At 34.4% G+C, this 12024-nt stretch overlaps 1 protein-coding gene across 3 annotated transcripts in view; it reads left to right on the top strand.

Moving 5' to 3' along the window:
* Positions 1-4094: 4094 nt before the first annotated feature.
* The window catches only part of ppp1r1c (protein phosphatase 1, regulatory (inhibitor) subunit 1C), a 53723-nt gene continuing 45793 nt past the window's right edge, over positions 4095-12024 (top strand). The window contains exons 1-2 of one of the 3 annotated variants that reach the window (XM_049484848.1): positions 4095-4325; positions 5530-5786. In XM_049484848.1, coding sequence (XP_049340805.1) covers positions 5583-5786 — 204 coding nt within the window. In that variant the 5' untranslated portion in view covers positions 4095-4325; positions 5530-5582. The remainder of the gene's footprint in view (positions 4326-5529; positions 5787-12024) is intronic. The other 2 variants (XM_049484847.1, XM_049484849.1) reach the window with 2 other exon arrangements.

The raw sequence follows: 12024 nt of genomic DNA, 5'->3' as shown, positions 1-12024 counted from the left end.
TTGTACTCCTGTATAGAGCTCATTCCTGGTTAAAATGGATTTTAGTTGAGGATCAAATGAATAACTGCATAAAAAAATTATAAATAAATAATATTATCTGGTCTGTGGCCTTTTATTATGAAGCCCAAAAGGGCAGAATAACATTAATTGATAATGGCTAGATGAATTAATTGCTATTTTTTGAAAACATATAACTGTATGATATATGCTCTGTTTTAAGAAAAAAATACCAACAGAATTTAGGTATTTGACTATATTTTGATAAAAACAAAAAAAAAGAATTTCTTCATTATTTTAGTATAAATCTTTTTATTGACCTTTTATTATGAAGCCCAAAGTGGCGGATTAACATTATTGGATAATGGATAGATTAATTAATTGCTAATTGTTGAAAACATATAACTACATTACACTGTGCTGGCTATATGGAGAAAGTTCTGCTGTTTGATATATGTGTATTATATATGTCCATTAATCTGTTTTTTAGTTATGAAGGTCAACTATATAACTATTATAATTACCAGGTCAAAGGGAACCAAAGAAGGTAAGTAATCAGTGTTCATTTTTATCATACTATTTTTTATGCGATTATTTAATAGAAATTAACATGTTAATTTGACAGATGTAGTTATAGCTTTTATTACTTCGGCAGTATCTTATTCTAACAGTATCTTATTTTTATGTATTTAAATAATTTACTTTATACTTTATTGACCTACAGTCTAAATATTGTAAGTAAATATTAACAAGCTTCTGCTCATTTAATTTAATGAATAAATAAAAAAAACATTAAATTGTATTATTTATTAATCATTAATTTAAAAAATGTGTTAATTAGTTAATGACTCTCCATTATTTACTAAATGTTCAAATGTCTCTAAACCGTCGATAAGTTATTAAGTTATCCCCTTTTAAATGTATGTTTCTTCACCCTGCTCCAGTGTATACAAACTCTAGTTAAATCATATTAAAGCTGTACTGTAGGCAAATGCAGCATTTCCCATAAGTACAGCCTGAGCTGTTCTGGCTGAGTTAAATACCTGTGTGTTTCTGTTAGTACAGGTATTATAGTATTAGGTGTTCCTGGGTTGTGGTGATGGACGTGTGATGACCTCATGGATGGTAAATGGGGAGCATTGATGCTGAAGAAGCTGAAGCTGAACTCTCTCCAAGTTTTTCTCAGGACTGGAGTAAACCTGTTCTGCTCAGATGAGTTTTTCTCCTGAAGCAGTGTTCCTTCATCTCGTCTTGTGTAAATGTCCTCTCAGAATGAGGATAAACTCCTGAAAAATATCTTTTTAATTTCTGTAGAAACACTGGACAATTGTGGTGTCCACATACACAACTTGTCAAAAGTTTCTGTTTGTTTTAATTTTTGCAGTTTAATCTCTTCAGGTCAAGTAAAAAAACTTAACATTGGACAGATGTTAAAGACAGAGAAATAACAGATGAAATAATAATAATTAATTAATAAAATAAAGTAAAATTTATTAATGTGACCTTTTATTATGAAGCCCAAAATGGCAGATTAACATTAATGGATAATGGCTAGATGAATCAATCACTAATTTTTTAAAACTTAAAACTACTTGACATTGTGCTCTGTTTCAATATACCAACAAAATATTAGGTATTTAAAAAAAATACTTTGTAAAGTCTAAATATAATAAAATAGTCAAAATTAAAGACTGGATATTCTTCATGATTTTAGTATCGATCTTTTTACTGGCCTTTTATTATGGAGCCCAAAATGGCAGATTAACATTAATGGATAACGGATATTTAAAAACATCTAACTAGATGACAGATGAAAGTCTGGCTGACCCATATGGAAACAGCAGCTTTAGCCTTTAGCTAACATGATTAAGGACTGAGTCTCAGTTTCAGCAGAGAAGAGAAGAATTAGAATTAGAGTTTTTATTCTAAAATTAGAGATTTATTCTGACTGGAGAAGAAGAACTGCAGTAATAAAGTTATTGATAAGATGATAAATTAGTTTTTAAAATTTGCCATCAGTGACAAGAATTTGCTTTGTATCATCAAATACAGTTAATCTTACTGTGAATGCACTTATAGGGCACCACATTACATCTAATTCATTTAATTACATAGGAGAACTCTATACAGCAAGGCACTTTAGAAAGGCACAATCTTATTAGGATACGTTATCAATATTTCTTGATCTTAAGGCACATCACTATCATTTATTTCAAAAAGGAGCACCATAACAAGCACTCAATCACGTTCCCCCACAAGAAGGGCTTCCAGTAGGGCACTTTGTCTTATTTTTGCTTCTATAGAGCACACTTTAGGGCTTGCAAGCACTAAGGAAGGGGCGGTTGCCCCCCCTGCCCTCCCCTTGACTCCGCCAGTGTCTATCCTGTATTATAGTGTATCTGTGCTTGTTTTATAAAGCCGAGGCCGTAATGCTGTATGATTTATATATTTGTTTGTTTTGCTGATTATTGATCAGGTTGGACTTTTGCAGAAATGCTTCCAGTGTGTCTCCGGCTGAGTTTTGGAGCGACCGCAGCCTGATGAGCTGCTCCTCAACCGGCCGGCGGATCAATACGGGCGATTACGGGGCAGATGGCCAGTGGTGAGAGGAAGTGTCTGGGCTGGAGAGAGGTCTATGTGAAGGTGAGGGTCAGCTTTATTCATTTGTTTCTGTGTTTGTTTTTCAGATTGCAGCGCTGTGGCTGAAATATAAGTGTCATTTTAACATTTCGTTTTGAAAAATAAACTTTGTAAAAACACTTAAAATGGATTTCATGTGACCCATTTTACTGAATGGGTCGCCATTTCTGTCCCCAGAAAATTACATGTATACATGTGCACAAAAAAATAACTTTAAAGTACATTTTATTATTAAGCATAGTGTCTTTTACATTGATCAATTGCAAAAGAAAGATATGTTTTTTAAAAAAAATACAATTAAAAGAGTTATTGGACTTTTGCCGTTCAATCTCTTCAGGTCATGTAAAAAATCTTAACATTGGACAGATGTTAAGGACAAAGAAATTACAGAAGAAAATACCTAATAAAATAAAATCGTCTAAATAAAAAAATGGATACCAGTCTTTTCATTAATATGATCTGGCCTGTGACCTTTTATTATGAAGTCCAAAATGACAGATTAACATTAATGGATAATGGCTAGATTAATTACATGTACATGTTTTGAATAGTTATTGAATATATATAATTATAAATACACTTAATAAAAAAAAAAAAAAAAAAAAAAATATATATATATATATATATATATATATATATATATTATCGTCATTATATTTATATTATGATGGTTGGTTTGTACATTTGCAGTGAAGGAAAAAAAAAATAAAATGAAATTTTGATTTATGGATGGATGGATTCATGGATAGATAGATGTTAAATAATGATAATAAATACTGATATATAATAATGATTATACTACTACATCTACTATTACTTTTAATTATATCATTTTTATTATATATATTTTTATTTTCTATGTAATTAGATTTTTTTTCTTTGTAATTAATTCTTAAAATAATACTAATACTAATAACTAATACTACTAATTAATTAATTAATTTAACTTTATTTCTTAGTAAATGTTTTAAGTAAAGATGCAGTCATTTAAATATACTAACAGCACTATTACTCAAACAATAAAACAATACTATTATTATTAATATTTAATTTTTTATTTTATTATTTGTAGTAGTAATAACAGTAGTAATAATAGTGTTATTACAATTTTTTTCACTTTTCTACTGATAAACACACAGTTTTTAATGTTAAACTGTGTATTGTATGATTACGTCTCTGTATGATGATCCATCTCGACTCGCCCTCCTCTAAAAATACTCCCTCCGTTTAAATCCAGACAGAGATTAATAATCTCATCTTCACTAAATCTGAATTATTCACCATCTTTAAACGATGTGTCCTGTGTGATGTAGTGTCCTCGTATGTTCTGGAGCCGGTTGGACATGTCCCCGTCCGGCGGTGCTGTATGGGAGGGGGGACGGGGACAGCGGGAGGATCTGCAGCTTCCTGAAGTGGATCATTAATAATGTAGAGAGCATCAGTGAGCGTCCCGCGGGGGACGGGATAATGTCCTGCCCACAGTCTTGCTAATGCAGGAGCAGGAGCTGCTGCAGACGGTCTGAGAGACGGGAGATCTGGAGCTGAGCGGGACGGAGCGGGACAGTGCAGGACAGTGCAAGGCAGTGTTGGATAGTTCAGGACAGTGGGGGACAGGGCGGGACACAGGACTGGGGGACTGAACCGGACAGTGGAGAGTACAGAAGTGAACCTGGAGCTGGACTGGGACTGTAGGAGCATCCAGTTTATTCTGCCTTTAGTCTCTCTCTCTCTCTCTCTCTATTCCCTCTCTTTCTGTCTCTCTTTGTCTCTCTACCTTTCTCTTTACTTTTCTCTCTTTTGTTTTATATCTGTCTCTCTCTCTCTGTCTCTCCCCAATATCTTGTCTTTCTGCATTCATCTTTGATTCTATATATCGCTCTTTCTCTCTCTCTATTTCATTCTCTAATTTTCTCTCTCTCTCTCTCTCTCTCTCTCTCTCTCTCTCTTTCTAACTTTCTCTTTGTTTCTCTCCCCAAAATCTCACGTTTGTCTCACTATCTCTCTATCTCTATTCCCTATTTCTCTCTCTTTCTCCCTCTCTCTATTTTTAACTTTACCTTTGTCTCTCACCCAATATCTCACATGTATCTCTCTATTCCCTCTCTTTTTCTCTCTCTTTCCCTCTCTTTGTCTCTCTACCTCTCTCTCTATTTCTTTTGCTCTCATTTTATATCTCTATCTTTGTAACATTCTTTTCGTCTCTCTACCCAATATTTCACTTTTGTGTCTCGTTCTCTCTCTCTCTCTCTCTCTCTCTCTATATATATATATATATTCCCACTCTTTTTCTGTCTCTCTTTGTCTCTCTACCCCAATATCCCAATTTTGTATCTCTATCTCTCTTTCTCACTGTCTTTCTCTCTCTTGTTGTCTTTCTACCTTCTGTGCATTCGTCTTTCATTCTATATATCTCTGTTTCTCTATCTCTCACTCTCTCACTTTCTTTCTCTCTCTTTTGTTGTCTTTCTACCCTCTCTGTATTCTACCTCTTTCTATTTCTTTCTAACTTTCTCTGTGTCTTTCTCTCTCAATATCTCATTTTGTTTCTCTCAGTCTTTCTATCTTTCTCTGTGTATCTCTCCCATTGTCTTTCTATCCTCTGTGTACCCTTTCATTGTCTCTCTCTCTCTCTGTATTTCTCTCTTCTTGTCTTTTTACCCTCTGTGCATTCATCTTTCATTCTATATATCTCTGTTTCTATGTCTCTTACTCTCTCTCTCCCTCTGTAACTTTCTATTTGTCTTTCTCCCTTAAAATCAAATTTGTCTGTCTGTCTCCCTGCCTCTCGCTCTGTGTATATCTCTCTTGCTGTCTTTCTCTGTGTACTCCTCTTTCATTCTCTCTCTCTCTCTCTCTCTCTCTCTCTCTCTCTCTCTCTGTGCTGTGGAACAGGAGAAGGCGTGCGGTACGTAAGGAGGGGCAGTGGAGAGGCTGACCGCTGCTGTATGCCTGACCATACAGCTGCTGTTCTTTGTCCTCCCTCCCTCTTTCTCTTTCTCTCTCTCTCTCGCTCTCTCTCTCTTTTTATCTCTCTCTCTCTCTCTCGTTCTGGTGACCCGACTCTCAGCATGGAGCCCAACAGCCCGAAGAAGATCCAGTTTGCGGTTCCACTGTTCCAGAGCCATTTAGACCCGCAGGCAGCAGAACATGTGAGTAAAAAGAGAAAAAGCGAGAGATAAAGAGATAGAAGAGAGAAAGAGAGAGAGATATTGAGAGAAATTTGGAGGGGGGGCGGTGGTGGTGTTCTTCCAGCTGAGCCTAATGCATGCTGAGTCCCTCAGAGACCTGGATCACTTCTGTTCAGATTTCAGGAAATTCAGTTTGAGTCTGGTTAGAGCAGAGTAATGCTCTCTTGGTAATGCTGAGGGGGTAAAAGCTGCAGGTAACCTTGTGGACGGGGGGTAAAAACGTGCTGGTTGTTTATTTGATAACTGGAGAACCTTGCTGGGTCAGGATGACTTGCTGGGACTTTATCTACTGTTAGAATTTGAGATACTTATAGTTAAAGGCTGAGATTATTGTAAATAAGTTGAATTAAGGCTTTAGGATGGTTTTATGTGGATGGTGCATTCGTTAGACTGGCGTTAATCATGGTACTCATGAAGTAGTTATGAATATATTGATAATATCGATATTGTGATATATTGTATAGTTTTCGCTTGTAATACATTATTATCGATATGTGGCATCAACTCACTAAGACTTGTTTCCCCATTTAGACTTAATAGACTAAAGTTGCTGCTTCAATACTCCTCATGGTGGCGCTATAATCAAATAAATAGAGTTAATAAACCTGCGGTGAATAATATTAGTTGTTAAATTGTGTTAAATCTGAAACACCAATAAATCTATAATTGCTGGTATTTGATTATTTAGGAGTATTTTATTCTCTTCAGTAACAGTAACAGATGCTGTGAAATATCGTAAAGATTTGTATTGTGATATATCGAGTATCATAGCGGAGATAATTGTTAATGATTTAAATTGTGCATTTGGCTGACTGGCATTAATCATGGTACTCATGAAGAAGTTATGAATAGAGGTGGAACAAAATATCGATATTGCGATATATTGTATCGTTTTCACTTGTAATACATTATTATCGATATGTGGCGTCAACTCACTAAGACTTGTTCCCCATTTAAACTTAATAGACTAAAGTTGCTGCTTCATTACTCCACATGGTGGCGCTATAATCAAATAAACAGGGTTAATAAACCTGCGGTGAATAATATCCTCTTGAGACCTTGTCGAGTCCCAGTCAAAAGTTTCTACAGCCAGTCCAGACAAAAATCCTCATCCAATTTTAGTCTTTAGAAAGTTTAGCTTTTATACTTGTTCGATCTTTCTAATCCTAAATAGCTAGGATGAATTAAAAATTCACATTAAGAAAAAGTACGGGTTTTAGGAGGATATTGTGTGAAACTGAAACACCAATAAATCTATAATTGCTGGTATTTGATTATTTATTTTATTCTCTTCAGTAACAGTAACAGATGTTGTGAATTATCGTAAAGATTTGTATTGTGATATATCGAGTATCATAGCGGAGATAATTGTTAATAATTTAAATTGTGCATTCGTTGGACTGGAGTTAAGCATGATGCTCTTATGAATAAAGGCGGGCCAAAATATCGATATTGCGATAAATTTTATAGTTTTTGCTTGCGATACATTATTATCGATACTTGGCGTCAAATCTCTGGATATTTTTATTGAAACTTGAGCGCTCTAAACTCTCTAAGACTTGCTTCCCATTAAGGCTTAATAGACTAAAGTCGCTGCTTCATTCCTCCACATGGTGGCGCTATAATCAAATGAATATAGATAATAATACCTGCGGTGAAGAACATTGAAACACCAATAAATCCATAATTCCTGGTATTTAATTATTTAGGAGTATTTTATCCTCTTTAGTAACAGTAACAGATGCTTTGAAGTACGGTAGAGAAAATGTCATAGTATTGTAATATCATTACTTTCATGAGCAATGTATCGTGATAATATTGTATCGTGAGATACCCGGTGATTCACACACCTCACACATTTCTAAACAAGCAAATACCAGGAATTATGGATTTATTGGTCTTTAGAATGCCTGTGTTTCAATAAAAATACCAATATTTTACTCGTCATGTCTTAATACAAAATAAGACAATTAAAACAATATGATTTATCGCTAAATTATATATATATATTGTGTTATATTGTTCCACCCCTATTTAGGAGTGATTGTGGTCAATGATAAAATCGTATCGTGAGATGCCTTGTGATTCCCATGCCTATTTAGGGAGTTTGTTGATTATTTTTTTATAATTTCTGTTGATATTTTTTTCCGTTTTTGTTACTGTTCCTTTAAGACTGATATATGTAAATGAGCAGTCTGGGTGACAACACACCGTATAACTTCAGTGAAGGTGGGTTGGCCTAAATTGTGACATCACAAAAAAAATATTTATATCACTTTTTAAATGATATAACGGAGAGAGTGAATGTTATTTAATTTATTTGGTTAATCTCTCCCTGCTGGATTTTCTCAGTCAGTTTTATGAGGTAGAGTCTCCTGCAATTCAGGCTTTCAGTTAACAGCTGTGCTGAACTCATCATTTTCTTGTCTCTTAATAAAGTGTTTGAGAGCATCAGTTAAAGTAAAGTAGTGAAGAGGTAGAGTTACAGGTAAACAGTGAATAGTGAATATTTGAGTAATGTTCGAATCCAGATTATGAAAAGAAACAACTACTCAACTAAATAAAGAAAAAAAATACTTTAAGAAACTTTACTTTAAGTCAGTCAATCTGAAAAGAAGCATTTCAAGAACTTCCTCAAGTGTCCTCAAGTGCAGTCACCACAAAGACCATCAAAAACACTTTAATGATGAAACTGGCACTCATCAGGAAAGCAAGAGCGAGAGTTCCCTCTGTTGTACAGGATAAGTTCATCAGAGTTACCAGCCTCAGAAACCACAAGTTAACAAACAGCTCCCCAAAGACGAGAAGATGTGGGCGGGAACTCAATGCTCAGCAGACCAATCACAGCTAGGCATTACTTTTTTCCTAATTGGCTGCTTTGAATCATGCCTTGCTCTGTAAAAAATGAAGAGAGCACTTCAGTTTCTGAATCAGTTTCTCTGATTTTGCTATTTATAGGTTTATGTTTGAGTAAAATGAACATTGTTGTTTTATTCTATAAACTACAGACAACATTTCTCCCAAATTACAAATAAAAATATTCTCATTTAGAGCATTTATTTACAGAAAATGAGAAATGACTGAAATAACAAAAAAGATGCAGAGCTTTCAGACCTCAAATAATGCAAAGAAAACAAGTTCATATTCATAAAGTTTTAAGAGTTCAGAAATAATCAATATTTGGTGGAATAACCCTGGTTGGTTTTTAATCACAGTTTTTTTTTCATGCATCTTGGCATCATGTTCTCCTCCACCAGTCTTACACACTGCTTTTGGATAACTTTATGCTGCTTTACTCCTGGTGCAGAAACTCAAGCAGTTCAGTTTGGTGGTTTGATGGTTTGTGATCATCCATCTTCCTCTTGATTATATTACAGAGGTTTTTAATTTGGTAAAATCAGAGAAACTCTTCATTTTTATGTGCTCTCTTATTTTATTCCAGAGCTGTATATATTATAAGTGAGTTAAAATGTACTATTTTTGCAGTTTATTTTACATTAATGAACAGTATGAACCGGAAGGGAAGTGAATGGTAGGTTTTGAAACATCAATAATTTCTGTGTTCAGCATTGAACTGTTAAATTTTATTATAATGGACCTTTAAAGAACCACTTTTGTAAATGGGACGTGAGCATAAAGTACCTTTTAAAAGTTTAAAGAACCTCCATATAATATCCCAATGTCCTGTGTGTCCAAGCCAAGAACCATTAAAAAACCTTTATTTATTGAACTGATTTAAAGTAGCATCCTGTTCTGATTTATTTTATTATGTTTTATTTTTTCTGTAGTAGAAATGTCAATAAATCTTAAATAATTCATTTGTTAATTAGTTAATAACTTATTTTAGCAAAGTCTTCTCCAAGTTAGGGATATAAATTACGGATTATTTATATATATAATTGATTTTAAGGCTTTAGGCTGGTTTTAAACCTTGTTTTATTCCTTAAAATTATATTTCTGTAACTTCTGTAAGTCTTCAAGACTGCATGAACTGCATCTAACTCTTATATTTCATTATCTGAGATCTTTAAATAGCCAATTTTGTGACTTTAAAAAGCGGTAAATTAAAAATGTAGTGTATAGACTAGGGGAGTGATTTAAACATTTTGAAACATCAACAATGTACATTGTATTTAGCAATAACAATGAGCTATTCTGTAATTAATCGTCATTAATCTGCTCTGTTTAACTGATCTATTGACAAACTGTAAATCATGCACCGTGCAACTTGATTTAGGGCGTCAGTGTGTCTTTGCTATCGTAACAATGGGAAAAGTACACCTTGCGCATAAGTGTGTTTAATTTTGGGCGTTACGTGAAATAATAAACCTATCAGAGTGTCTCTTGCTCACCATTTCCTTTAAAAGTCAGGTGAGATATGACTGGCAGATTGCTATTTTAACGGTGCAGTAACCTGTCCCACCCCTAAACCCATACATCACCCAGTGCCCCTCCCAAATTACCCCTCCTTTACGTTTAAAGTAAGTCCTTAAAGTTTAAATATTAATGATTTTTTTTTTATCTTAATTTTGTGTTGTTTGTTTGTTTGTTTTTTTGTTTTGTATTGTTTTGTGTCACTACATTTTGTAAAGATATATACAGTACAGGCCAAAAGTTTGGACACACCTCTTTTTTTAATGCATTTCCTTTATTTTCATGACTATTTACATTGTAGATTCTCACTGAAGCATCAAAACTATGAATGAACACATGTGGAGTTTTATGTACTTAATAAAAAAAGGTGAAATAACTAAAAAAACATGTTTTATATTCTATATATCGATGTTATCTTCAAAATAGCCACCCTGCCAGCTCTGATTACTGCTGTGCACATGTGTGTGTAAAAAACGAACTAAACTAAACTGTGAATAAAATAAGTGTTTAGTTGATCAGACTGGGTGAAAGCAGCGTTGAGTTCAGCTGCTGTTTGTCTGTAGTGTAAAATCGTTAAACTCAGTGTCCTCTGCTGGTTTGAACAGATTGGGGGTGTTGTGTTACTGCTGTCCGTGATCTACGTCCAGAGCCAGAGCTGCTGCTGCTGCTGCTGCTGATGGAGTAATAATAGTAACCGATTGGGCCGATTTTATGATGGGGCTTTTTCGGCCAATCAGCCGCGGCCCTGCTTGTGCTGAGTTAGTGCTCCATTAGAAGAGGCATCAGCGTCAGATCTATACCGTCCTCAGCCTCGCTTTATAAATGGATCAGCTCTCAACACACTGCAGGCCGAGCCACACAAACACTGTGGAGAGAAAAACATGGATGGAGGGATGAACAGAGTGATGAACTGATGTAGAGGATGGATGGATGTGAGATTACAGATATAGGTTCTGTGTATAGTCCCAAAAAACTTGTGTACATGTACTAATCCTCTATTTAATTAATGATGGGTGTGGTTAATTTTGAGCGTAACATGAAATCATATAAACCAATAAACCAATCAGCTCATCATTCTCTTTAAGAGTAGACCAGGTGAGCTCTGACTTTGGCGGATTGCTATTGTAACGGTGCAGCTACCTGGACGTGTTCAACAAACTCTTCTCAGCAGAGGAAACTGAGCTGCTGGTTGACGCTGTGAAGGAGCTCCAGCAGCTCATTTACGGGAACAGCAATGTTATTTTATTTACTATTCTGTTGTTTATAGTTTATTGTTAATGTAAAATAACAAATAACATTGCTGTTATAGTTCCATCTTAATGCATTGCAGAACAGTAAAACCAATCTCTTTATTTTTGTTGTAGACTGAAAAAACATGTTGGTTTGTCATTAAAAGAATCAAGAATACGAGACAAAACACCTTTATGTTGTGATTATATGTTTTTGCACACACAATGATGCATCACAATAAGGCAAGAAACAAATAGTAAAATGATGACAGTAATAATGCAATTAAATACAATGTTATATAGCTATAAGTTATACTAGTCCAATGCTCTTACAACATTTTGTAATGTTATGTTAGAAACGATCTACTAACTTATGGTGATGCAAACCAATATTATGTCAGACGTTTCCTGTCTGAAATCTTTTCAAAACATTGCTAAACTTTCTTCTTCCCAGCTTACAATTTTTATTTTGATTGCAATTTCTCAATATGTTCTTACACTCTAAAAAACAGAGGTATGATATGAGTACTTTTTTGTACTCAAGGGTACACTCTTCATAATTGTACCCTCAAAGGTACAATATTGGTCTTTACAGG

Source organism: Astyanax mexicanus, chromosome 11 (genome assembly GCF_023375975.1).
Source record: "Astyanax mexicanus isolate ESR-SI-001 chromosome 11, AstMex3_surface, whole genome shotgun sequence".
Taxonomy (NCBI): domain Eukaryota; kingdom Metazoa; phylum Chordata; class Actinopteri; order Characiformes; family Acestrorhamphidae; genus Astyanax; species Astyanax mexicanus.
The sequence above is the reverse complement of the archived record's forward strand: the minus strand, read 5'-3'. Positions and strand labels throughout refer to the sequence as shown.